At 35.1% G+C, this 26,836-nt stretch overlaps 1 protein-coding gene across 3 annotated transcripts in view; it reads left to right on the top strand.

The window, feature by feature from the left end:
• The window catches only part of TBC1D15 (TBC1 domain family member 15), a 69,502-nt gene extending 49,969 nt beyond the window's left edge, over positions 1 to 19,533 (top strand). For all 3 annotated transcript variants that reach the window (XM_046013160.1, XM_046013159.1, XM_046013162.1), the window contains 7 exons: positions 2,623 to 2,739; positions 8,480 to 8,580; positions 13,110 to 13,209; positions 13,607 to 13,704; positions 16,481 to 16,597; positions 17,112 to 17,198; positions 18,200 to 19,533. In XM_046013160.1, coding sequence (XP_045869116.1) covers positions 2,623 to 2,739; positions 8,480 to 8,580; positions 13,110 to 13,209; positions 13,607 to 13,704; positions 16,481 to 16,597; positions 17,112 to 17,198; positions 18,200 to 18,418 — 839 coding nt within the window. In that variant the 3' untranslated portion in view covers positions 18,419 to 19,533. The remainder of the gene's footprint in view (positions 1 to 2,622; positions 2,740 to 8,479; positions 8,581 to 13,109; positions 13,210 to 13,606; positions 13,705 to 16,480; positions 16,598 to 17,111; positions 17,199 to 18,199) is intronic.
• The last annotated feature ends 7,303 nt before the right edge of the window (positions 19,534 to 26,836 follow it).

Raw genomic sequence — 26,836 nt, 5'->3', positions numbered from 1 at the left:
ACTGGAGATTTTGATGAGAGGACGTTTTGGTGTAGTGGTGGAAGTGACAACCAGATTGGAGTGAGTTCAGGATGAAACAGGAGGAGTGGACTTGGAGACAATACAGCTTTTTAAGAAGTTTTGCTCTAGGAGTGCCTGAGTGGCTCAGTGGGTTAAGCCTCTGCCTTCGGCTCAGGTCATGGTCTCAGGGTCCTGGGATGGAGCCCTGCATGGGGCTCTCTGCTCAGCGGGGAGTGTGCCCCCCCCCACCTGCCTCTCTGCCTACTTGTCATCTCTATGTCAAATAAATAAATAAAATCTTTAAAAAAAAGTTTTGCTCTAAACAGATGGAGACAAAATGGGCTGCCATTAGAGGGGAAAGTGAGGTTAAGTAAGGCTTTGATGAAGATGAGAGAATAACAGTATGGTTGAAAGCTAGGTGAGAATGGACCAAGTAGGAAGAAAAACTGAAACTAGAGAGGGAGACAAGAATTAACTAGGGCATTATCCTTGGGTAGCCACTAGAGGGTGGATTTCATGCAGTAGAGGAAGGGTTGGACTTAACCACCATCCTGGAAGCTCCTTTAGAGTGATAGGAGAGGAGACTGTGGATACAAATGCAGTTATGTGGTTAAAATAGCAGGATTCAAAAAAAAAAAAATAGCAGGATTCTGTGGATGTTATCTTTGGATAACTTCCATTTTCTCAGAAATAGGAAGCAAGGGCCTCATCTGAGAGCTTGAGTTGGGAGGAGATAAGGTGTAGGAGGCTTGAGGACAAAGGAGAAGATAGGAAATAGTTATGTGAATGGGGACAAGGAATGGATGAATGAAATAAAGCATGATTGTCAGGCAGCATTAGGGGCCCACTTCAGATTAGTGATTAGTCTCTCAAATCTTCAGATTTGAGAGAGAGCACGAGTGGAAGGAGGGGTAGTGGGGGGAGGGGGAGAAGCCAACTCCTCACTGAGCAGGGAGCCCGACACCAGCCTCTATCCTAGGACCCTGAGGTCATGACCTGAGCAGTAGGCAGATGCTTAACTGACTGAGCCGCCCAGGGGCTGCCATTTTGATGTTTTTAAATGAAATTTTACATTCATTATGCTTTTTTTTGGTATTGTTTTTCTTTGAAAAATGTATCCACAATTCTATAGATATGTACTTGCTTTTATTAAATCTAATGTAGTGTATTTTAATAGAAAGCTATGATATTTGTCTCATATTTTCTTAAAATGCCCTTACAGAATCTAAACTCATATCATCTTCTATTGTTAAATTCTACTCTGTTGTAAAATACCTCCCCATTTCTTCGCAAGTATAGATTTACCCTGCTATCTGAAAGTAGAGTGTTCCTATGAGACCTTTCATAAGTCTGAATGATATAAAGCAGAGAAATAATTACTATTAACTTATATGGAAGATTTTTTAAGCATTCCCAGACCAAAAAAATAACCTCTTTTAGGCTCTTTGCTAACAGATACACAAAATCAATCAAGATACAGCACAGATGCCCACAGACACAGTTCAGAGCTGTGGTGGCATGATGCTGAGATGTTGAGTGTAGGTCCTGGGGAGGGAGTGTGGTGGGGCCACTCTTGCTACCCAGGGCAAGTGCTGCCTTAGTAACCAGTTTGCTTCAAAACAAATCCTGAATGTTATTTTCACTTTTCATTATTTTTTTGTAAAAGTAAAAATCTTTGGATTTCTTTTGATTAGTGAAATGTAGGTCTTTTGTAAAAGTGAAGTGGTGTAATGCAAACTTTTGAAAAACACCAGGAGTACCTATATTGAGAATGTTTTCAATTTATTCATTTTAAGGGGGTGGGGGGGAGAGGTCAGTTATAACTTTTAAACAGAATTGATTATAGAGTAGTTAAACACTGCGTTTCTGTAAATTATTTCTTCCTAATGTACTAAGGGATTTGTTTGGGGAATACCTTTTAGTTGTAAAGCCTTCCACAATAAGCTGCGTTTATTAATTATCAGTGTTTGTGAATTGAATTGTCAGTACAACTTGGGGATACACTCATGGTGATGTTTCCAAATCTGTTTTTAATGTCATGAAATCATTGCTAGCACAATGTGGGTTTTCATTTTCTCAAAATAAAAATAAATTGTTTATACTAATATGTAAACTGAATAATGTATATATGAGAAATAATTTGTCCTGAAGATGTTTGTGGAACATGATAAAGAAGTTGATAATGAATGAAGCAAATATGAATGAAACAAATCTCTTTGACTATAGTTGATTGCATAGTAGCTTTTTAAATTAATGTTTTCAAGTAACCCTGCCTACCACCTGCATCCTGACTGGCATTTTTATTGCTAAATAATATGAATTATTGGCGTTCCTTTTAATTAATTAAAATTGTTTTCTGCTATTGAAAAATTTCTGTGTTTAGATAAGAATTGAAAAATATTTGAAAATACACCCATGAGGAAGTGGACTGATTTTTGGAAAATATTCTAGAATCTTATTGCATGTCTGAAATGGAATTTGATGAATTTTTTCATTAAGTAAAAGGTCAGCAAGAGAGTAAAATTTACAGCAAGAAAAATAATTTTGTTCTTATAAGATAATAAGCTTTATAAAAATCTGTTTTTGAAAAGTTTTCAAATATGTGGTGATTTTCATCCTCAGAGAAAGATGTTAACAGAACAGATCGAACAAACACGTTTTATGAAGGCCAAGATAATCCAGGGTTGATTTTGCTTCATGACATTTTGATGACCTACTGTATGTATGATTTTGATTTAGGTAAGTTCTCTTCTAATATCCCAATTTTAAAAGATTTATATATGCTTATTTTAGAATTTAAAGTTACTAGCCTGTTAGACATATGCGACATCTCTGTGTGCTATTTTCTAAAGGGATTGTTCTATTGGACTGGAAACGTGGAAGACAGTGATTCCCAGATTGTGCATGAGGAGCACTGAGTTGGCACAGCATACTCGTGAGGCAATATGGGATATTTTAAATTTTTGAGGAAGATAGTGACATCTGTAAGGATACTGCTCTGAGTCCTCGCTGATGTAGTTCAGAGTTTCAACATTTGATTTCCACATTCCTCCTAATGAAGTTACAGTATTGCAAAGCAGGGCTTTTGGCCTTGTTGTGATAAGCAAGTATTGTGTAAAAATAGATGAAGGACAGGAAATGAGGATGGTGGTATCCAGTTGGATTCCAAGGTTTGAGAAGTATTACAGTGCCCAACAGGTGCTAAGTTCATAGGACGTAAATAGTTATTAAGTTGTTTGGATTTAAGTACTTAATAAATAGAAATGTTAGTTACTTCTTTGAGCCTAGGGGTGCCTTGGAAAAATTTACTAAGGCATTATGGCGTCTGAACTGAGAAAGTTTGGTAAACTTTGTATGAAGTGCTTTCCTCCCTTGTGGAGGAAAGTACTGATGTGATGATATCTTTCTGGGCAAGCCAGGCAGATAAAATTCTTTAGGTCATGTAGAACTTTACTCTGTTTTCTTGGTATATGTGTTTCCTACGAAAATGGGTTAGCAAGATGGGCTGGTAGGGGTAGTAGCGGATTGTATGAGGAAGGGTTAAGGGGGAAGAAAATATAAGGAATTAATATTTTAAGGAGTAAGAACTTGAGCTGTTTCTTTAAAAATCAACCTTTAGGTAAGTATAAGTAATGGAAAAGTGTCTGAGTTATCTACCATGTGAGTAATTCCCAAGTAGAGAATAATGGAAGTAGATGTTTTCCAGATTTTTTTTTTTAAAAGATTTTATTTATTTGACAGAGAGAGAGAGAACACAAGCAGGCAGAGAAGCAGGCAGAGAGAGAGAGGAGGGGAAGCAGGCTCTCTGCTGAGCAGAGAGCCTGATGTGGGACTCGATCCCAGGATCCTGGGATCATGACCTGAACCGAAGGCAGAGGCTTTAACCCACTGAGCCACCCAGGCACCCCTTCCAGACTATTTTAATAGAGCTTGATATAGGTTTTGGAGAAGGTAATTGGATATTTAGCATATTAAACCTAAATGAACCTTGAATTGTGGTACATTTTCCTCACCTTATGTGAATTCCTCTTCTTTTATATGTTAGGGGAGGATGTAAACTCTTTTGTGGATCTTGAGGCATTAGCCTCTTTGGTGACAGTAAGTTGAAAACCACAGATTTCTCTTTAAAATGTAAAATTTAGCCAATGCTATCTATCACACCTCATATTGGGTCATTGAAAACATATTGGTAGAGTGCTTTTCAGGTTAAAGTGTTGTCATACTTGGTTTTGACTCATAACCAATAGCAGCCTTTTGAAGAAGTGGGGAAATAATCCCAATAATATGAGTCACGCTTTATTGTTTGAGAGAGTGACTCAAGGTTGCAGAAGTAGTAAATATTGGACTAGGGGTAGAGACCCAGGTCTTTATTTCAGGCTGACATTTTTACCTCTTCTCATCTTTAAATTTTTGAGGAAGATAGTGACATCTGTAAGGATACTGCTCTGAGTCCTATTGCCTCAATGACCTATTGCCATTTAACTACAGGGACTAGGACCGTTGTCTTAGGGAACAGGAGGCATTGTCTTGTACTCTCAGGTGATAATTTTGAAATAGGAATGCATGCATATTCTTAAGGAGTTCCTGAATGCTCAGTTTTTTCAGGGTGTGGTCCCAGACCAGCTAACTGGGTATATTGCTGTCTTCATTTGTCTGTATTAATCCCTCATTCTTTCTAAGCAAATACTTAAGTTATCTGAAACATAGCCAAGGTTCCTGTTAAGAACTCTGGCTTTGTGAGGAGCCAAGGTAGTTTTCATAAAGCAGTGCACCAAATTTCTCATCTTTTACTGTGGCAAAGTAACCTTGGCTGTAAATTTACTCTCGTAGGTAATTCTATCATATTGAGTTGTTTGGCTTCATAGACCAAGTAAATGAGATATAGGTGTATTTACACTGAATACAATCTCATTAATAATGAGGAAGGAGACAGAAATTACCAAAAGCAGAAGAACTCAAGGAAGAATAATTTTTAGTTAGTGCAAAGACACCACGCTTAGGATGTTTCTATGAGAGGTAATCTTTTTAAATGGTGTATGTACATAATGATGATCCTAAATAACCACTAAAACATTAAATGTTACTCAAAATACTATATGTAAGAAGGCAGAGAGTATCTAATTAAAAAAATGATTTCCAACTCCTAGATTGCTAATTTTTATTTGATACTCTAAGGGCTAAGCTTCAGTTAACCTGAAAATTGACCTGTATGTGTGAAATTTTTCTTTTCAGTGGAAGAAAGTGTACACTAGGATGATAAGTTCATTTCTCACACCTCCCTGCTGAAACAAATTTGCTCTGAAAATAATTTTAGGGAACTCCTTGAGAAATTGTAGTAGTACTGGTTAAGATGTGCATCAGTCAGCACTGCTGCAGGATCTTAGTGTCACCGAATGCTAATTTAAACAGCTTTAATCTTTCTTTAATTAAAATGAATTTGTGCATTAATTCCACCCCCGCAACTCATGACATACCCCAAAGAACATCATGTGTAAAATAAAATAGATTAAAAGCAACTAGAGTATGAAGATTAATTTGACTACTTGCTTCAGCTAAGACTTGTATAAGAAATATGGTAGTGATCCCATATGAAAGCTGAAGACTTAAATGATTAAATTAGCTTCTTAGAAATTTTTATTCATTATAACTTTATAATAAAGCATTTTTATTCCCAGATGAAAGATGCTTTGTAAATCTTTTGAATAGCACACTTTGAAATATTTTTATTATAGACTGTATGCAGTCAGACCCAGTAAAGTAGTACTCCTTTGCACTCTGTTGAATTCAGATCAAGTTTCTCTCGTGCTTCAATTGGTTTAGGCTTTATATGTCTTTGCTTTCTCTGTGTCATTGCCATGTAGAAAAGTACTGATAACAATTTAGTCTTTCTTCCAACGTATTTATTCTTTTTTAAAGGATTTTATTTATATATTTGAGAGAGAGAAAGAGATCACAGAGGGAGAGGGAGAAGCAGAGAAGCCAACGTAGGGCTCCATCCAAGAACCCTGGGATCATGACCTGAACCTAAGGCAGATGCTCAACCAACTGAGCCTCTCAGGCTCCCCTATTCTTTTTTTCAAAGTTTTTTTTTTCTTTTTTTTTATTACGGTTCTGCAGGGGAACAGAGCCATCAAGGTTATGTATGTTTATATATTTTCATTTCTGTTTGTATATATTTATTATATATTTTAACATATATACACAGAGAAAGAAAAAGATTCTTTTAAGGTGTTGGCTCACACGATTTTGGAGACTGAGAAGTCTCACAATCTGTTATCTGCAAATTGGAGACCCAGGAAAACCCAAGAGCAGGAGAACCAGTGGTGTAGATGCCAGTTCAGGTCTGTAGGCCTGAGAACCATGGCAGAAGATCTGTGCCCCAGCTCAGAAAGCTGGGCAGAGCACATTCAACCTTCCTCCATCTTTTTATTCTGTTCAGGCCTTCCATGGACTGTGTGGTACCCACCATATCCGAGAGGGCCATTTGCTTTCATTATTTCATCATTCAAATACTAATCTCGTCTAGAAACACCTTCAGGACTCTCACAGAAGTAATGCTTAATCAGGCTTCTGAGCATCCTGAGGCCTTCTCAAGTTGACAAATCTAATCATCACAAGTGTGCATGATTTTTTAAAAAGTCTAAATTTATAAATTTAATTTATAAATTATAAATTTATAAATTATAATTATATAAAAATTTATAAATTATAAAATAAATTGTAAATTTATAAATTTAATTTAAAAAGTCTAAATTTATAGAAATACTTATATTTAGCTATTGTGTCATATGCCACTTTTTTCTGGCATTGTCTCCAAATGTTATTCCTGGTACTGTAATAATTGGATACCCACCATGGCAGCCCAAGTGTTCTTTCATGCTAATGTGAGTAGAACCATACTTTTTCACAGGGTGTCCTATAGACAGGTTGATAGGAACATAGTAGATGTTGGGAAGCTCAGAACAGATAGAAAGAAACTTATTTGTAGGGCGATCCTGAGGTGATCTGAATTGTCTCTGTGTTACACCTCTAATCTGAGGTTTCTCAAGAAACTGGCCTGCATGCTTCCTGAAGTCATTTGTTAAAGCTTTACGCCAAAATAGGAAGAGAGATGTAGAATTGTGTATCATTTCTTGCAGAAATATCCTCTTCCCCTTTAAAATATATACTCTTTTAATGGCTTCAGTGCACATCAATTTTTTTGAATGAAGAATGTAAGCTTTAGACTTACACCTGAAAGACTGTATTTTCTGTGACTTCAAGCTACCTTGGAATAAAAAAAAAATCTCTGTGTAACTTTAACACATGTATAAAAGTTACCAAAGTTGAATAATAATTTGTGTGTAAAATGGCATACTATGAACTTCTGCCCCTTTGTTGGTTCAAGAATGTTTGTCTTAAATCTGAAATCAATTGTTAAAGAATTAAAAGAATTGAGAGTTTTATAAGGTGGAACTAAAAAATACAGGAGTGTTAAGCATCTGCCTTTGGCTCAGGTCGTGATTCCAGTGGGATCGCCCGCATGAGGCTCCCTGCTTAGTGGGAGGCCTGCTTCTCCCTCTCCCACTCCCCCTGCTTGTATTCCCTCTCTCACTGTCAAATAAATAAAATCTTAAAAAAAAAAAAAGCAGCAGCAGCAGCTTGACATGTTCAGATGGAAAGCAAAACCAAGACTTTTTAAGTGAGGGGCCTGATTCTTTAACTTTTGAGTTTTTCTTTTTAATCATGGCCTATAATTGTCATGACTGAGAAATTACAGAGTGTCAAGAGAAAGGTCACCTTCCTCTTGTGATGGTTTCAGGTACAGAGTATTAATCAGATTAAACCCAGTTACTAGCATTAGTTATCCATAGAGTAACAAGAAAAGAAAAACAAGAACATAGATACGAGTACTTAGAAGAAGTACGTAATTTTGTTATGACTTCTTTTGGTTTAGATTACCAATGACCTAGTGGCTAAAGCAGTTGGACCTTTTTTCATTCTTGTTTGGCCTGTTCATGGCAGTTAGAGCTATTGGCTGCTTGGGTTCTGAAATTTTTTTTCCCCTTGACTTTTATAACACTTTCTCCCTTGACTTTTTTCCCCTCCTCTTTACTTCTGACTACTCCTTCTCAAATGCCCTTTGAGTATATACTCTTTTACCTTTGATGTTCTTCTGGGTTTTCTCTTCACTCCTCCTCTTTATCATAATAATTTTGCATATTTTTTAATAACATTATCCTGTCTTGATAATGATATCTACACCAAGACATATAATAGCAGCTATCTGTCTGCTTGACATCTCAGTCTAAACTCATTTTTCTTACTCATTGCTAGGCTTCCTCCTTGTTTATTTTCTTTTCTTGGTAAATGCCATTATCTACCAGTTTCTGAAAGCAAAGAATAGTTGAAATTTTAAGTGAAATCATGGTGATATGCACAGAAGGATACATAAAGCTTAGGTTTTCAGAGACATGATTTTTTTTTTCTCTATTCTTAGGGTATGTTCAGGGAATGAGTGACTTACTTTCCCCTCTTTTATATGTGATGGAAAATGAAGTGGATGCCTTTTGGTGCTTTGCCTCCTATATGGACCAAATGGTAAGAATAGGGGCTCCTTACTTGAATCAAACTAATTTTGAAAATTTTAGTTGTATAATCTTATTATATAAGATTGATGTTTATATTTAGACAATTATGGTGGAACTTAAAAGAATTACTCCTTGTTACTTGTTTGTTTCTTTCTTTTTTAAATAGCCTTTCCAAGGGACTTGAAAATATGGACATTGCTTTTAATACAAAAAGTAGATAGTAAGTGCCTATAGCATAGGAAGAATCAGGGTTTAGTATCAGTAAATGCTTGTGTTCTGCAGAAGAGCTGTGAGTCATAGAATATTGATGGAATAAATGAATTCAGTGCTTGTGAAGTAGTTGAACTTTCGTATTCTCTGCTTAGTCATGACTAGTAATATCCTTAGTTTTTGTGAACATTTTGGATTTTGTTATTATAGTATCTGATTTTTCTTCTAGATCTGTTTGAACTATTTGTAACAGTGACACTTTTATAGTGATTCATTGTTATTTTCTCAGAAGCATGTGATAGAGTTGAACTGTGTTTATATATACATATTACTACAAAGAATATTGTATCTATTGATAATAGCTTGGAGACAGAATTCTGGAACAATAGCACAGAGAGTATTAATAGGGAAACAAAATAGGCTTCTCAAGTAATCCATTAAAAAAAACAGCAGAGAGCTAAGAGTAGATAAAGGCATATGAAATCCGAAGACCTGACTACATAGGTCACTGTAGTGTTTCAGAGAAAAACCAATATACTTGATGCTGGACTTTGATGTTGGGTATTCAAATGGCTTGCTTGCAAGGGGATAAAGATTTTGAATATGTAGTCATATACAGTATTTCCCTGTTATATAAGGTTTAATTCATTTTCTGGGATACAAATGTGGAGTTTAGAAGTACCCTTCTCTTTTTTCCATACTTCTGTTCTTCCCCTCTTGCTTGCCAATTTTTCTTTCCCCTTCCAGTTTCTCCCACTTTTATCTATTTCTTCAAGTCTCTTATATCCATGGTTCCATCTCATCCTCACTTCTCCTACTTCTTTTCAAATGCATATTTGATAAGATTTGATAGTTTTAAAAATACTCTTTACTCTTAAATTAATAAGTATTTAAAGTACCTAGTCATGAACATGAATTAATGTTTTGGATTATTTGGAAAGATTATTAATTGCAGTAATCTGCTAATATCATAGTTTGTGTTCCTTACCTTTTTGATTGATTGATTTTACCTGCCTTCTTAGTTCCAATTACTCCCAAGTGCTCTAGAAACCTGAGGCATTTGTTATAAAGGTCTGTACAACTGATACTAATTGTATAAAAACTGTTGTCTGCCTTTCTTGTGTTTTGTTGTTTATCCTCTTTTCATTAGAGCTAGTATGTTCCTTGATAAAAGGGTCATGTCTTTATTTAACTAGTTTTCCGGTATGCTTCCAGAATTTTCCTAATGCCAGCATGAGGTTTTTGTAGAATAAACACATGAATATTTCCCCAGTGCTTATTTAGACATTTACTTATAGTAAGTATTCAAAAAATATTAACATGAACATACTGTATTTAGATTTTTACAGTAATAACTTTGATAAAATTGATACAGTATTCACATGTTCAAAAAATTGGTTTATGATGCCATATATATATTTATACACACACACATACATGCATGTGTATGTATGTACTTGTGCATGTATCAGGTCTCAAATGTAAAGACTTTTCTGAACATCTGTAATACATACTTTACAGCCTTTGTCATTTTTGTGTATGAAGGTTCAAATTCTTTCTTCTTTTTCATAGTAAATGTTTTCCGTGTTTGCCTTTTCCATTGAGGATGGTCTGGGGATTTTTCTAGTCTTTATTCTAAAAAAAATCTCTTAATATATTGTCTACTAACATTTTTTAATTTGAATAAAAGGGTAATATTTTGCAATCAAAATAATCTGCATGATTATTTTTTACTGCATTGCTATTGGTTTGGTGTCCTTAAATCCATACTGCCATTTGACTCCTTCTTTTTGTTTTACAGCTTTATTTCATGTAAGTTTTTATTTCTTTTGTGATGGCTGAGCCTAATGTCCATAGATTTATTGTATTTACTCATATCTGATGTAGGTGTAGGCATAGGCTATGTGTCTAGTATAGAAATATTATGGAAAGATTAGCAAAATGATCTAATGAACTTTCTTACCCACCATTCATTTTGCCATACAGTTTAGTTTTTCCCTTCCTTTTCCTCACCTCCCTCCCCATATATATGTGTGTGTGTATATATAGACATATATATACACATACATACCCCCATGTGTACATGTATGTATAGATATACAGATATTTAAAGATATATAGATAGATATACAGATACACATACATATGTGTATGTATATATGTATATACATATGTGTATGTGTATATGCACACATACATATGTATTTATATGCACACATGTATTTATTTTACAGATTCAGTTGAAGCCATTTGTATATCCATTGTTGATCTCATTTTCTCTTCTCCCAGAGTAGCTACTTTTCCAAAGTAGCTGTCATTTTGGGAGTGGTCTTTTTTTATAGCAGATTTGCCATGTTGGTACTACCAGACCAACTCTGGCCTTTGGCTGTCGTAATAAAAATGCTGCTGTTAATCAAAGAGTTGATTCTGTCTTTCCCTTACAGGTCTGTGTGGTAAATGTGAAGAAACAATATCCCAAAGGCTTGTGTCAGTCTAGTAAACTAATTCTTTAAGCATAAAGGAGAAATCAGTTTTTTTAGAAAGATTTATTTTATTTTAGAGCGAGTGTGCATGCAGGGGGAGGGGGAGAGGGAGAGCAAATCTCAAGCATATGCCCTGCTGTGCTGGGCTCGATCCCATGACCCTGAGACCATGGCCTAAACTGAAATCACGAGTCAGATGCTTAACCGACTAAGGCTCCTAGGTGCCCCAAGAAATCAGCTTTTTGAGAATCAGTAGCTTTAAAATTTTATTTTACTTTATCTTTACCAAGAATGATGCTTTGTCCCCAAAACTTAAATAGAAGTTTGAGGGAAGAGAGGTTGTCTTTAGGCTTTTTCTAAGCATTAGGACAATAGGTCACCATAGAGGGTTTGGGACACATGGATAAAAGAGATTGGAATGATCTAAGAAGACTTCCAGTTATTTTGGTCTCCCTTCCCAGCTCCTAAACCTTGACTAAAGTTTTGGTGGGGAGTGTACTCAACTTTGCAGAGTGTTTAAAATTATATAAACCATAGCAATTCTCATACTTCATGATCTCAGGAACCCTTCACACTCTTAGATACTATTGAGGACTCTGAGAGCATTTGTTTATGTAGGTTATATCTCTTAATGTTTACCTATATGAAAAATCAATAATGAGAAATGTGTATTTATTAGTTTTTAAAAAATAAACCTTTTATACTTTAACATACATAATGCTATTTTTTAATGAAAAGTAACTTTGCCAAAACAATTTACTGAGAAGAGGGATTGTTTTCCATTTTCTTTGATGTCTAGTTTAATGGAAGACATCTGAATTTTTATATCTGATCTTGTATTCAGTCTACTGCGATATCACTCCTCATACATAGCCTTTACCCTTGTGGGAGAATTTAAAATGCAAAATGCATGTAGGATTTTAGAATTGTCATGAAAATGGTTTTCACTTCACAGATTACCTAATGTCATCAAATTTAAGAAATAATTAAAATGATTAGTTCTTCAAAATAAGATACATGTTACAGCTAAAATTTATTTTATTTTATATGACAGTTTGAAGAAATATTTAACAATGCAAGTGATTTCATAAAAGTTTATTGCCCAGGTGTGTGTTTCTTTCACGAAGTTTGTTTCTTTCTTTCTTTCTTTTTTTTTTTTTTTAAAGATTTTATTTATTGATTTGACATGGAGAGCACAAACAAGGGAAGAGGCAGAGAAAGAGGGAGAAGCAGGCTCCCTGCAGAGCAGGGGATGCCCAATATGGGACTCGATCCAAGAACTCCGGGATCATGAACTGACCTGAAGGCAGTGCCTTAACCCACTGAGCCACCCAGGCGCCCTCTTTCACCAAGTTTCTTTTTTTTTTTCTTTTTTTATATTTTTTATTTTTTTAAGATTTTATTTATTTTATTTAACAGACAGAGATTACAAGTAGGCAGAGAGGCAGGCGGAGAGAGAGAGGAGGAAGCAGGCTCCCTGCTGAGCAGAGAGCCTAATGTGGGGCTCAATCCCAGGACCCTGGGATCATGACCTGAACCACCCAGGTGCCCCTTTTACCAAGTTTCTTATTTGATGTAAGAAGTAGGTGTATCAGTCTGTAGCTCTGCATTTTTCTCTAAGTGAAATGAATAGAGGAAAAGAAGTAATCCTTAGTTTGAGACCAAGGAGTCTCTTTCCCTCCTTTTTAATGTTGTGTTAGTTTTTTAATTTGTTGTGATTTTTAAAGATATAACCAGTGTGGTGTAAGTCCAGCATTTGTCCTTAAACTCATGGTTTAGTTACCAGTGATTTTGTAACATATTTATTAAGTATTATTTATGTGGTGACGTTTATTTCCCTTTAAAGCATCAAAATTTTGAAGAACAAATGCAAGGCATGAAGACCCAGCTAATTCAACTAAGCACCTTACTTCGATTGTTGGACAGTGGATTTTGCAGTTACTTAGGTAAGCTTAGTGAATCAAATTATATACCCAGCAAACTGTAGAGTAATATACAGAGAGGAAAAAAAGTAAAGAACTGTCTTAAAGATACTTATATCATGTCACTGTTGCCTGAGTTCCTTTGACAAATAAAAGTGTGGGACCAAACTTTCTTTGTATAATTATGCCTTAAAACAGTTTATTCATAAAATGAATTATTTGTTGTTATTTTATGGTTTTCTTTTAAACAAATTTGAACTGTTTCCTTGAATTAGTAGCAGGCACTTAAATTTTAGGACTTGTGTAGCTTAAGCAGCATAAAAAAATTTGAGGTTGGAATAAGTAACTGAATTCTGAGATAATTAGCATAAGAGTAAGCCATATATATGTTGTTTGTTTGTTTGTTTTTCTTTCTGTATAGAATCTCAGGACTCTGGATACCTTTATTTTTGCTTCAGATGGCTTTTAATCAGATTTAAAAGGGAATTTAGCTTTCTAGATATTCTTCGATTATGGGAGGTAAGTTCTTAAATAATTATACAAAAGTAATACTTATTATGGAAGGAAACACTTTATTCTGTAGAGTATAAATGGATTATAAGTTCTAAAGCATGTATCTTAACGAAATTCTGATAGTTTTTGTGGTCTTTCCTTAATGAATGCCTGGTCTTTGGAGCATTTTTCATAAATCACAATCCTCATGAGATTTGGGGCAGTTAGATTTCCTAGAAACACTATTCTAGACTGTTGGCAATTGTGTTCTTTCCTTGAGAGGCTTGACTTTACGTGAGGCTCTTCCACATCCTGGTATAGATTTGTGTAGAGTTCAGGGGAGTTTTGACAGGCAGGCAGTTGAGACGGCACTTTGTAGTCTGAACTATTGGGAGGGAGCTGATCTGTGTTTTGCTTTTTTAAAGAACTTTTTTTAAAGAACCTTAAAGTTCTTTAATACAGCAAACATCTTGTGAATATACAACCATTTACTTAGTTTCTACCTGATAGATATTTTGCTTGATTGCCCCAATAGTGTTGCAACAAACATCATATTTAATACTAGGACACATATCTTAATATTCAAATTTTCATGTGTACCTCTGAATATGTCCTTAGAATAAATTTCTAGATACCTCTGAATCAAAGACCTAGTCAGTTTTTAAGGCTGTTGATAGATTTTGCCAAATTACTCTCAAGAAGAGGTGAGAGATGATTTATTTTTCAGAATGGGCAACCAAAGGTAGAAAAGGCCACATTTAATCACTGGCAGTCAGCTTGAACTCTGACCTAATTACCTTAGCTAATTACTCGAAGTTGAGGAGGTGGAATGTAATTGTGGATTAAAAAATATCCCACCATCCATATTTAACATATGTAAACATTTTGCCATATTTACTTCTAGTTTTTCTCTTTTTCTCCAAGAAAAAGAACTAAAGATATAGCTAACATCTTCTTTAATCTCCACCCCAAGTCCCATTTCCCTGTCCTGACTCTAGACAATCTTCATGAGTGTATATCCTTTTATTCATTTTGGACCCAGGGTAACTTGAAAAACAAAATTATTATTTTCTTCCAAGGTATGTTAATTATTAACAGGTGAGTATATGTTTAAAATAGAATGTTGGTGTAATGACTAATTGCTACCTTATCTTTATAAAGGCAAGGGATTACAGAAATTCTCCCAAGGAAGGGATGGGGGAAATAATCCATTGGGATAATAAATAGGTGTATATATAGTGGAACCCCTGTGTCCTCTAAGGCTTTTATAGCTGGAAATTGGTTCCTATGCTTTTGGCCACCATGCTACCATTAGAGAAGGGGACGTGCTAATTGAAAGGATCATTGCTTTGTGTGGGATGACTTCTTCTGTTTGAAATTAGAAGTAAAACTTACATGTTCTTGAGCTGGAATCGTATTTAATTTAATATAATTAATTTATTTTTGAGGGTCATTATGAAATTTAATCTCAGTGGTTTGATAATTAAGCAAAAAAGCACAATAATTATCACATCCTAATTTTCTAGTAAATATGTTGCTGACAACATCATATTTTTTTAAAGTTTATTTATTTATAAACTGGAGTATAGTTGACATATAGTATTATGAGTTTGATGTACAACATAGTGATTCAACATTTACATACATCATGAAATGCTCTCCATTTAAGTGTAATTACCATCTGTCACCATGCAAAGTTAATGACAATACTATTGACCATATTCCCTGTGTTGTATTTTACATCCCCATGACTTCTTTATTTTACAACTGGGATTTTGTACCTTTTAATCCCTTTCAGTTTTCCTACCTTCCTGTTCCCCTTCTCCCTTTGACAACCACTAGTTTGTTCTCTGTATAGAATCACATTTAAAGTTACCAGTTTGGTTAAATAAGTATCTCAACTTCTTTTTTAAAGGATGACTTGAGAATATTATTACTGTATAGATAGAATAATCCTCAGTCTGTTTACCAAATAAATTGAACCTTTAATGAAAATTTTGAGGTTAATTGCATTGTAAATTAAACTTCTAAAAATGGGATTTAGTCTGCAAATTATTCAGTTTGATTTATTCTTGATGAAACAAGTGAAAACATTTTAGGTATGCTTTAGTAGTATTATTTGTGTGGTTTTTTTCACTTTCCAGATAAGATATTGTTATGTACATTAATAGGAAATTAAGACTTTAAATTTGAGGCCGTTATCTATATTTAAGAAGTACGGCTATTGATCAAATGTTTTACACATTTGGGTATAAATTTTGGCTAGTTGATTCGGTTTTTGTCACAATCAGAGATGCTCTGTGTTATGTAATATAATGTAGAGCTGTCTCTGGGAGGTTTTGATCTCATGCACTATTTCACTGAATTTTTTTCTTTTATATCCACGATTTAGCTTTTTTTTTTTTTTTCCCTCCAGAGATTGAAGGTGATTTGTAAGTGAGAAACTAAAGGGTTAGAAAAGTACTGAAGAGGCTTCTACCTTATCCGTAGACTTAACATTTGTGGATGTAGCTTCTTAATTAATATCATTTATCATATAAATTAGGCTCAGTGATATGCTTATTATAGTTACCTAAAGGGCCACATTTGGAATTCATCATATGCACATAATGTTAAACCTGATGTTGCTATGTAGGTGAAGGTAAGACTTTTCCACTCCTCATTTCCTAACTAGAAAAACAGTGGTCTGTCCTATCTATGCAACTTATGCTTTGCATAGAAGTCATTCAGAGTTCAGCATTGTTTCTGTGAGGAGAATATTTTAGAATTGATACAGTTTACTAAATAGTTCTATTTTTTATAGGTAATGTGGACTGAACTGCCATGTAAAAATTTCCATCTTCTTCTCTGCTGTGCTATTCTGGAATCAGAAAAGCAGCAAATAATGGAAAAGCATTATGGCTTTAATGAAATACTAAAGGTAGTTATTCCTTTAATTTAGATCTTAATATTTTGGCACTTTCCCTTGTTTGGTGGGACCAGTATACAAAACATTTCCCTGGAGCTTTATTGAATGCCTTGAATAAAACTTAAATTATATCAATAACACTTAATATGAAACTGACTCTGAGAATGATAGTTCACTGAATACATACTGGCCAGTTATTTTTACCTGGCTAATTAGGAAGAAAAGGAAATTCAGCAAATGCTCTTTTATGTAGTTTAGTTTTCTTAAAAAAAAATTGTCTTTTGCTTATAACTTTAAAATAACAGACTTGGGACAGCTGCTGGATTTAATGTTCCATAAGCTTATTAGCTGTTCTTTAATTTTAAAACTGAAATATATATTGAATTTCCTGCTTATTTGTAGTATGTGAATACTTTTAAGGTTTTTTATCTGCAATGAAATATAACTGGTAATAAATTGTTTAAATAGTAGAATATAATAGTGCTTTTAGTTTCAATTATCATTTTATTTTATGGATTCATTTTAGCATATCAATGAATTGTCCATGAAAATTGATGTGGAAGATGTACTGTGCAAGGCAGAAGCAATTTCTCTACAGATGGTAAAATGCAAGGTATGCAGTGTTTTCAATAATTGTAAGGTTTTTTATTTGTGTGCTTTTGTGGGCTGAGGTCAGGAAAGAATTTTTCTTTGTAGAAATAAGATAAATGGCAGTTTTAGCAAGTTGAGGGCAGGCATCAAGCATTAGCTAGGATTTTACCATTATGGATTTATCACACTTAATTGAAAACAGTTGATTAATTATACCAGATAAGAAACATAGTACAGCAAAATGGCAAAAGTAATGAAAACATTTCTGCAACAACTAAAGAGGCTGTAGAATTTAAGTATTGATGATGTATTATCCAGTCTGAATACAGACTAGGACTTTATATTAAATGTGGTATCCCCAATAAAGAGAGATGCTAATCACAAATAATTCAATGAATAGTATTTAGTCCATGTCTTTACAACTGTATCAATCAGGCTCTTAGTACTTTCTAAAAACAAGGCAAATTTGTTGTATTATGATCTGAATTCAAACCAAATCATTCTTCTGATGTATTTTGGCTTTTGCATTTTTATGAGCTTTCCTATTTGGTCTTTGTGTCATTTGTTCATGGTTCCAAATACTTATTTTGGTTCACTTTACAAACATTTATTTGGTAGCTATTCTGTTGAAAATAGGTCAGTGAGACACATTTCTTTAAGGAACCTTGTGTATTAAGGGAGAAAGATGGTGTAAATAAGATCTCATTTAATAGCTAAGATTCTATAATAACAGGGAGAATGAAATAAATGCTAAATATTAGAAAACCTATGTTTGTGGGAGTGGTAGGGTGGGATAGAGAGTGACTGACTTGGGAAAGAAGATCACAGAACTGCTTATGAAAAAAAGGGGTTAGGATTTCATTTGAAATGGAGAAGGAAGTTGTGAGAAGATGTATAACAATCATACTGTTAGAATGAATGTTCAGATTCTGGAATCAGTATAGTCTTAAGGAGAAGTGTTATTTCGTGATTACTTTTCCTCAATAGTGAAGGATGGTGTTGTGTTTCATTTTGCATATTCAGGAATTGCCACAAGCAGTTTCTGAGATCCTGGGACTTCAGGACAGTGAAGTTACAACACCAGATTCAGACACTGGTGAAGATGAAAATGTTGGCATGACTAGTTCTACATCTACATTTCAGAGTGACTCCTTGCCTGTACTTGCTGCCAGTGGAGCCAGAGATGACAACCCAACACAGATATCAGTGTCCCCAAATGTTAGCAGATTAACACCTGCATGATCATTCTTCTTGCTTAGTTTTCGAAGAGACATTCTGTTGCAACCTTTTTCAAGTACTTGAAAGGTGGAAATTTAAAATCTTGGTATTGATCATGCTTTAAGGTTTATGGAAAGAAAGTGTACTGATGTTCTTGCATTAAAGCTTTACAAAGATTTAAACTAATTATTTTTGTAGTTACTTCTACCAAATAGCCTTTCCTTTTCAATAACATTCCTTAGTATTTTTATAGCCAAGTACATTTTATTTTCTTGCTGATGAACTGGAATTGGATAAATATTACAAGTGGATGAGTTGGAAATTATGCACTTTGAAAAACATTCACTTTGTTTACTCTAAGTTTAGTGGATTTTGGATTTGATTAAATGTTGGGCCTTTCTATAGCATTCTAAGCTGAGATGTAGATTGTGTTACCCAAGTGATAAGATAAAAGAATTTGTTTTTCTCTATTGTTTACAACAATACTCAGCTTAAATATTTATGCTGGTTGAATGTGATTTAAATTGGATATTTTCATCAATGCAATTTAATGTGTAGATAAAAAGAGCTATTTCAACCGTAATAAGTGGATTGGCAGTATATTTTTTACAATGAAGTTTTCTTCACTTGTATATAAAAACTATATAAGTACTTATTTATGAGTATAAAAAGGATAGGCATATTTTTCATTAACTGAATAAACTTGACTATTGATTTGTATAACCTGATTTGACAAAAGTAATGCATAGCTTCAGTATGAGATCTTTTTCAAAACTATTTTCTTAACCAAACATTTATTTCATGGGACTACATTCAACCCTGTACCTGGTGTAATTTTAAAATTAATTGCTTGTAATCCTCACTTTACTAATAATGTGTTTATTATCTTTCCTAATAATGCATTAACTGATTAATCAGGTCTTTAAATTTTTATAAAATGCTCTTTGCAAAAAGCTTATGTCAGAAATTTCAGTATACTATCACGAGCCTCAAAATAATACTTTTTTGTATATGAATGAAGCTGTTTTTACCATGCAGTGTTGCATGATTTTAAGTTATGTGGAATTAACATAACTGATTCCGTTTTAATTGTAATTTGTTAACTCCTGTACATATCATTAAAATAAATTTGAAGTTAATGTAGTGTTTTCAGTTAAATTATACTTAGAAGTAGTCTGATAGTTTTTTTTTTTGTTTTTTATTTATTTATTTATTTTTTTTTTTTATTTTTTTTTTAGTCTGATAGTTCTTCATTGGAAGAAAAAAATCCAAGATGGTCCCCAGCACATTTTTTTTTTTTATATGGTTGAAACAATCACTGGAATGAGTTATGGACATGAGAAAGAAACACGATCCTTTTAGAACCAAAAGCAAATTTTCTCACCATGGCCTTGAGCATAGTGTTGTCTTGGAGGATGTAATTGTCTGACTTGGGAAAGCAACTTCCTACAATTGATGTTAATAATATAAAATAAAAGTTATGCAGTTCTGAAATGGTCCAGGAGACAGATTTTTTTTTTCCTCCAGAAAACTGGGGAACCAAATGAACTTTTTTCCTACTTGAGTAGGAATCTGACAATCCTGACAGTCGAACCATTAGATTTTAGTTTTTTAATATCATATGTGTGTTATCTTTCATCAGTTAATAATGAGTAAGCCTATTTAGACAAAAAAAGTAAACTGATCAGACACTCGGCATCTCCAGTCTTTCATTTCCTGCTGTTCAGGAAATTGCTTAGAACATCTTGATGTCCTTCTTGTTCTTCCTGGGCAGGGGCTTTGGAGGAGTTTTTTCCCCACAATGTAATGTCATATCTACTTCAGAGTTTAAAAAAATCTTAACACATTTAGTAACTTGAACTTTTGTCAAGTTTTATTATAAAACTACTTGTTAAAACAAACTGAAGAGTCTGAATTTCTGTCTAGCTCATTTTTGATGGGGAAGTAATAATACAGCACAGTGCTAGATAAAGTCTTAATGAGAGTCTACAAAATCCACTTAGCAAATTCTATATAAATTTGAGTTATTGAGATTGCTAAAATAGGTAGGTCAGGTAAATTGGTTAGTCTAACTTCTTAAAGATTTATTTCAGTTTTCACAAGATGTTCTGTTCGTACCCTGATAACATGTATAATATATTCTTTATAATGTGATATTTAATGTTAAAATTTAAGTAATTCCTAATTTAACTGAGAGTCTGTGGGAAGCCTTTTTGCATTTAAGAACATCCCTATTTTGATTGTCTCATGTGCCTAGGACTCTTCTATCTCTTTGTATGTTAGGAACTTTAGTCTTGGTGATGACTAAGGAAAAGAGCATTTTGGGATACATAGTTATTCTTGCTGAACCTGACCTTTCCAAAGATTTTATAGATGCCAACTAATTCTTATGGGATAGTCATATACTTATGTCCGTCACTAAAGGTAGTTTATATAAAGTAACCCAGAATGTTTGTTGAAGAACTTAAAACTTTACCTGACTTGTGTGTTACTGTGTAAGCAGATAATATCCTTCTAGCTTGGATTTCTTTACTTTCAGAGGATGTATGAACCTCTTACTATATTTGAAGTTTTGTATGCATATTTTTGCAGACAGGTCATATAGTTTTCTCCAAACATCCAGGTGGTTCCTGAGCCTCCCTGAAGTTAGAGAACTGCCATTATATATTGTATTTCATAGGGTAACATCTTGACTTACTGTCGGATAGACAAGTCCCTGAGTTTTAAAAAAGTAGTTTCTTGATTTTCTAAGGTGGATCTGCCCTGGTTTGGGCCACCATTTTTAGTATAAAGTGATGATAGTTGTCATGGCCTATTTTAGGTAGACTTCCTTTTCCATTGTACGTTTTGAAGATAAACTTCCAGTATTACTTCGTTTCTAAACATGAAACAGGATTAAATTTAAAATGAAATCTGAGGTTTCCATCAGTATCTAATGTCATTACCTGATACCAAACATCTGTTCTTTTTTTTTTTAGAGTAAAATGAGAAAATACCCTTTATTGCAGTCTCTGATCTCTCCCTTACATCAAACCATTACTTTCCCATAGGTTAGCATTGACAGTGTTCAGCAGAACTGGTAAACTGTAATACACCCTTTTTTTTTCCATTTTATTTATTTTTTCAGCGTAACAGTATTCATTGTTTTTGCACAACACCCAGTGCTCCATGCAAAACTTGCCCTCCCCATTACCCACCACCTGTTCCCCCAACCTCCCACCCCTGACCCTTCAAAACCCTCAGGTTGTTTTCCTGCTGGGGGGAGGTGGGAGTGGGAGAGGGGGAGGGGGCTACGGACATTGGGGAGGGTATGTGCTATCGTGAGTGCTGTGAAGTGTGTAAACCTGGCGATTCACAGACCTGTACCCCTGGGGATAAAAATACATTATATGTTTATTAAAAAAAAAAAAATTGGAAGGGGAGGCGAACCATAACAAACATCTGTTCTTATCTGTACTTTTAATGTGAATACACTGCCATATGAATAATGCAATGTCTGTGGCCTGTTCTCCTCTTGGGTTCTTATAATATGGGGATTTTAACTTGTAGATATTTGAGTATTGTTCTGATTACAAATATTTTTCTGGCTTGTAAACAGAGTCCTGTTTTTTAGGTTATCCATCTTGACATAGAGAAAAACATTTTGTTGCTCTTAGCAAAGGTAGGGTGGGGCGGGGCAATTAGACTGGACATATTTCTATAACTTTTTAGATATCCAAAGCACTTTTAGCTCATGGGAAGTTACACTATTTACAAACTCACTGTAAAGAAAAACTGATTACAATCACGATCTTTTTCTGTAACAACCATCAGGAATCAGAAATATCATATTTGCTTAAATTAAGAATTGGAATGTTAGAATAGTAGGGAGCCAGCTGTTATTCCTTCTCAACTATCTATATGGTATATTGCTTCTTATCTATGTGGGAAAAAAAAACAATGAGAAGAACATTCCAATAAGCTTAGCTGTGATCAATGACCAATCCATTTGTGGTTCAGCTTTTTTAATTAAGAAGATGTATTAACCTCAGAGATGGGCTTTTGCTGTGACAGTCAATAAATAGATGTTTCCAACACCACACTAGTCTGATTTGGGGCATGAGACCCAATGGGTTAGTAGACTGCCTTAGAAACACAAATAGGGCTGTTTGTAGATTGTTTTAGATGTTGTATGGCCTGATTGTACGAGGGATTAGAATCTCTTTGATGAGTGTTACAGGCTCATTTTGTAAAGAAAATTGCTCTCCAGTGGAGAAGCCATCAAGGTACTTCTCAGTGCTCAGCAATTACACTGCATACTGCTGTCACTGTTGGGCACAACTACGCGGGATACACCCAGAGGAAATTTGGGCCACATGCTTTTTGTTAGCTGAGTCAAGTGTTAAATGAGCCAAATGGAGTATTTGCTGACTAGGAAGTCATTAGCAGTTAGCAGCATCTAACCCAAATAGACAATGCGAAGACCAAATTGTAAAATTGTTACGTTTTCCGAGTGAAATTGTTTAAGTACTTTTACTTTTTGTACTCCTAATAGACAAGCTATTAGAAACACATAGATGCTCCTATATCCTGCTCCAGGAAAAGGAAAAAATTCAAGATACATTTTTTTTACACCTATCAGGGTGCAAAGAAGTCTAAAAACTGAGTTTTGTTAGATTGCTCAATTCAACTTCTGAATAACTTTGGGACAAATCCTTACTTTCTTTTGGTTTACAGAGCTTTTAAGGATTCTATATAAAGGCTAATGGACTTCCTAAAGGAGGGGAAATCCAGTCTTCTGGCTCTCGGTAGCTTCCTTCACGTCCTGTTACCTGTTTTTCCAAATTAGCCTTTAAACTTTTGTGTTTAGTATGACTCATGCCAAAATTTTACTGATGGGTGAGAATAGAGGGGAGCAGAATCCTTTTCCATAGATATTTCATACCTAAGAAGGGTGACAAAAGAAACCCTAGCTTCATAAACTAGGACTTACAGAATGGGTAGGTTAGCCTTGGCATAGGTACATCTTTTCTTAGGGAATAATGCATAATCTGGTAGCCAGCAGATTGAATTCAAGTGATGGGATGTTAGGGCCATCACAGCCTCAGCAGGGTACTTTCCCTAATCTATTAGCAATAATCGCATCTCGGATAAACGTCATTGGCTACGATACTGCCACTGCGCAAAGCTTACTTTCCCTAATCTATTCCCTTGGTCCTAATAGGACCTAATAGGTCCTTGGTCCTAATAGGGACCAAGGGAATGTCTCATTCCAGATATGAGACCCTAGTTCCCTTCTTTCTCTTTTCAAAGAACTTATGGAAAAGGTTTTTTTTTAAAAGTCTGTTTAATATTTTTTCCCTTTTTTCTTGAAGATTTTATTTATTTGACACAGAGAGAAAGAGCACAAGCAGGAATAGCAGGCAAAGGGAGAGGGTGAAGCAGGCTTCCCAAGGAGTGGGAAGCCCGATGCAGGACTTGATCCTAGGACTCTGGGATCAGGAACTGAGGCGAAGGCAGTTGCCCAACCAATTGAGCCACCCAGGTGCCCCTATTTTATTTAATTTTTAAATCACTTTATTTCATCATGATGAGAATACTCTCTAATCCCATCACTTACTTCCCCCATCTCCCCACCACCTCCCCTCTGGTAACCATCCGTTCTCTGCAGTTACGAATCTGTTTCTTGGATTGTCTTTTAACCTTCGCTCTTTTTTTATTTTCATTTTAAAAATTTAAATTCAATTAGTAAACATATAATGTATTACTCATTTCAGAGGTGGAGGTCAGTGATTCATCAGTCTTCTATAATACCCAGTGCTCATTACATCATGTGCCCTCCCTAATGTACATCACCCAGCCACCCCATGCCCTCACTCTCTTCCCTCCAGCAACTCTCAGTTTGTTTCCTAAGATTAAGAGCCTCTTGTGGTTTGTCTCCCTGACTTCATCTTGTTTTATTTTTTCCTCTCTTCCCCTACGATCCTCTATTTTTTAAAAATTTTGTTCAAATTCCACATATGAGTGAAATCATATGGTTATTTTCTCTGACTCAATTCTGCTTAGCATAATACTCTCTAGTTCCACCCACATTTTAGCAAATAGCAAGATTTCATTTTTTTTTAAAGATTTTATGTATTTGACAGAGAGACAGCGAAGGCAGGAACATTAACAGGGGAAGCGGGAGAGGAAGAAGCAGGCTTCCTGCTGATCGAGGAGCCCGAGGTGGGGCTCAATCCCAGGACCCCAGGATCATGACCTGAGCAGAAGGCAAACACTAAACAGCTGAGCCACCCAGGTGCCCCAAGATTTCATTTTTTGATGGCTGAGTAGTATTCCATTTTGTTTCTTAAATTCCCCTCATGAGTGAGATCATATGGTATTTGCTTAGCATTATACTGTAGCTCCATCCATGTTTTTGCAAAAGTAAGATTTCATTCTTTTTATGGTTGAGTAATATTCCATAGAATATATATGCCATGTCTTTTTTAAAAAAATTTTTAAAATTTTTAATTAACATATAATTATTATTAGCCCCAGAGGTACAGGTCTGTGAATCGTCAGGCTTACACATTTCACAGCACTCACCATACCACATACTCTCCCCAGTGTCCATAACCCAACCACCGTCTCCCTACCCCCCTCCCCCCGGCAACCCTCAGTTTGTTTTGTGAGATTAAGAGTCTCTTTGTGGTTTGTCTCCCTCCCGATCTCATCTTGTTTCATTTTTTCCTTCCCTACTCCCCAAACCCCCCACTTTGCCTCTCAAATTCCTCATATCAGGGAGAGCATATGATAATTGTCCTTCTCTGATTGACTTATTTTGCTCAGCACAATACCTTGTAGTTCCATCCACATCATTGCAAATGGCAAGATTTCATTTCTTTTGATTGCTGCATAGTATTCCATTGTATATATATACAACATCTTCTTTATCCATTCATCTGTTGATGGCCATCTAGGTTCTTTCCATAGTTTGGCTTTTGTGGACATGCTGCTATAAACATTCGGGTGCACGTACCCCTTCAGATCACAACGTTTGTATCTTTAGGGTAAATACCTAGTAGTGAGATTGCTGGTTGTAGGGTATCTCTATTTTCAACTTTTCGAGGAAACTTCATGCTGTTTTCCAGAGTGGCTGCACCAGCTTGCATTCCCACCAACAGTGTAGGAGGTCTCCCCTTTCTTGGCATCCTCGCCAGCATCTGTCGTTTCCTGATTTGTTAATTTTAGCCATTCTGACTGGTGTGAGGTGGTATCTCATTGTGATATGGAGCACTTTTTCGTGTGTTTGTTGGCCATCTGGATGTCTTCTTTGCAGAAATGTCTGTTCATGTCCTCTGCCCATTTCTTGATTGGATTATTTGTTCTTTGGGTGTTGAGTTTGATAAGTTCTTCATAGATTTTGGATACTAGCCCTTTATCTGATATGTTGTTTGCAAATATCTTCTTCCATTCTGTCAGTTGTTTTTTGGTTTTGTTGGCTGTTTCCTTTGCTGTGCAAAACTTTTGATCTTGTTGAAGTCCCAATAGTTCATTTTGCCCTTGTTTTCCATGCCTTTGGTGATGTCCCTAGGAAGAAGTTGCTGCGGCTGAGGTCGAAGACGTTGCTGCCTGTGTTCTCAAGGATTTTGATGGATTCCTGTCTCACATTGAGGTCTTTCATCCATTTTGAGTCGAATTTTGTGTGTGGTGTAAGGAAATGCAGTTTCATTCTTCTGCATGTGGCTATCGAATTTTCCCAACACCATTTGTTGAAGAGACTGTCTTTTTCCACTGGACATTCTTTCCTGCTTTGTCAAAGATTAGTTGACCACAGAGTTGAGGGTCTATTTCTGGGCTCTCTTGTTCTGTTCCATTGATCTATATGTCTGTTTTTGTGCCAGTACCATACTGTCTTGAGGATGACAGCTTTGTAATAGAGCTTGAAGTCTGGAATTGTGATGCCACCAACTTTGGCTTTCTTTTTCAACATTCCTCTGGCCATTCAAGGTCTTTTCTGGTTCCATATAAATTTTAGGATTATTTGTTCCATTTCTTTGAAAAAAATTGATGGTATTTTGATAGAGATTGCATTAAACGTGTAGATTACTTTAGGTAGCATAGACACTTCTTTCACAGTATTTGTTCTTCCAATCCATGAGCATGGAACATTTTTCCATTTCTTTGTGTCTTCCTCAATTTCTTCCATAAGTACTTTATAGTTTTCTGAGTACAGATTCTTTGCCTCTTTGGTTAGGTTTATTCCTAGGTATCTTACGGTTTTGGGTGCAATTGTAAATGGGATTGAATCCTTGATTTCTCTTTCTTCTGTCTTGTTGGTGTACAGAAGTGCAACTGATTTCTGTGCACTGATTTTATTTCCTGACATTTTACTGAATTCTTGTACAAATTCTAGGAGATTTGGAGTGGAGTCTTTTGGGTTTTTCCACATAAAGTATCATATCATCTGCAGAGTGGTAG

The sequence above is a fragment of the Meles meles genome, chromosome 7 (assembly GCF_922984935.1).
Source record: "Meles meles chromosome 7, mMelMel3.1 paternal haplotype, whole genome shotgun sequence".
NCBI lineage: Eukaryota > Metazoa > Chordata > Mammalia > Carnivora > Mustelidae > Meles > Meles meles.
The sequence above is the reverse complement of the archived record's forward strand: the minus strand, read 5'-3'. Positions and strand labels throughout refer to the sequence as shown.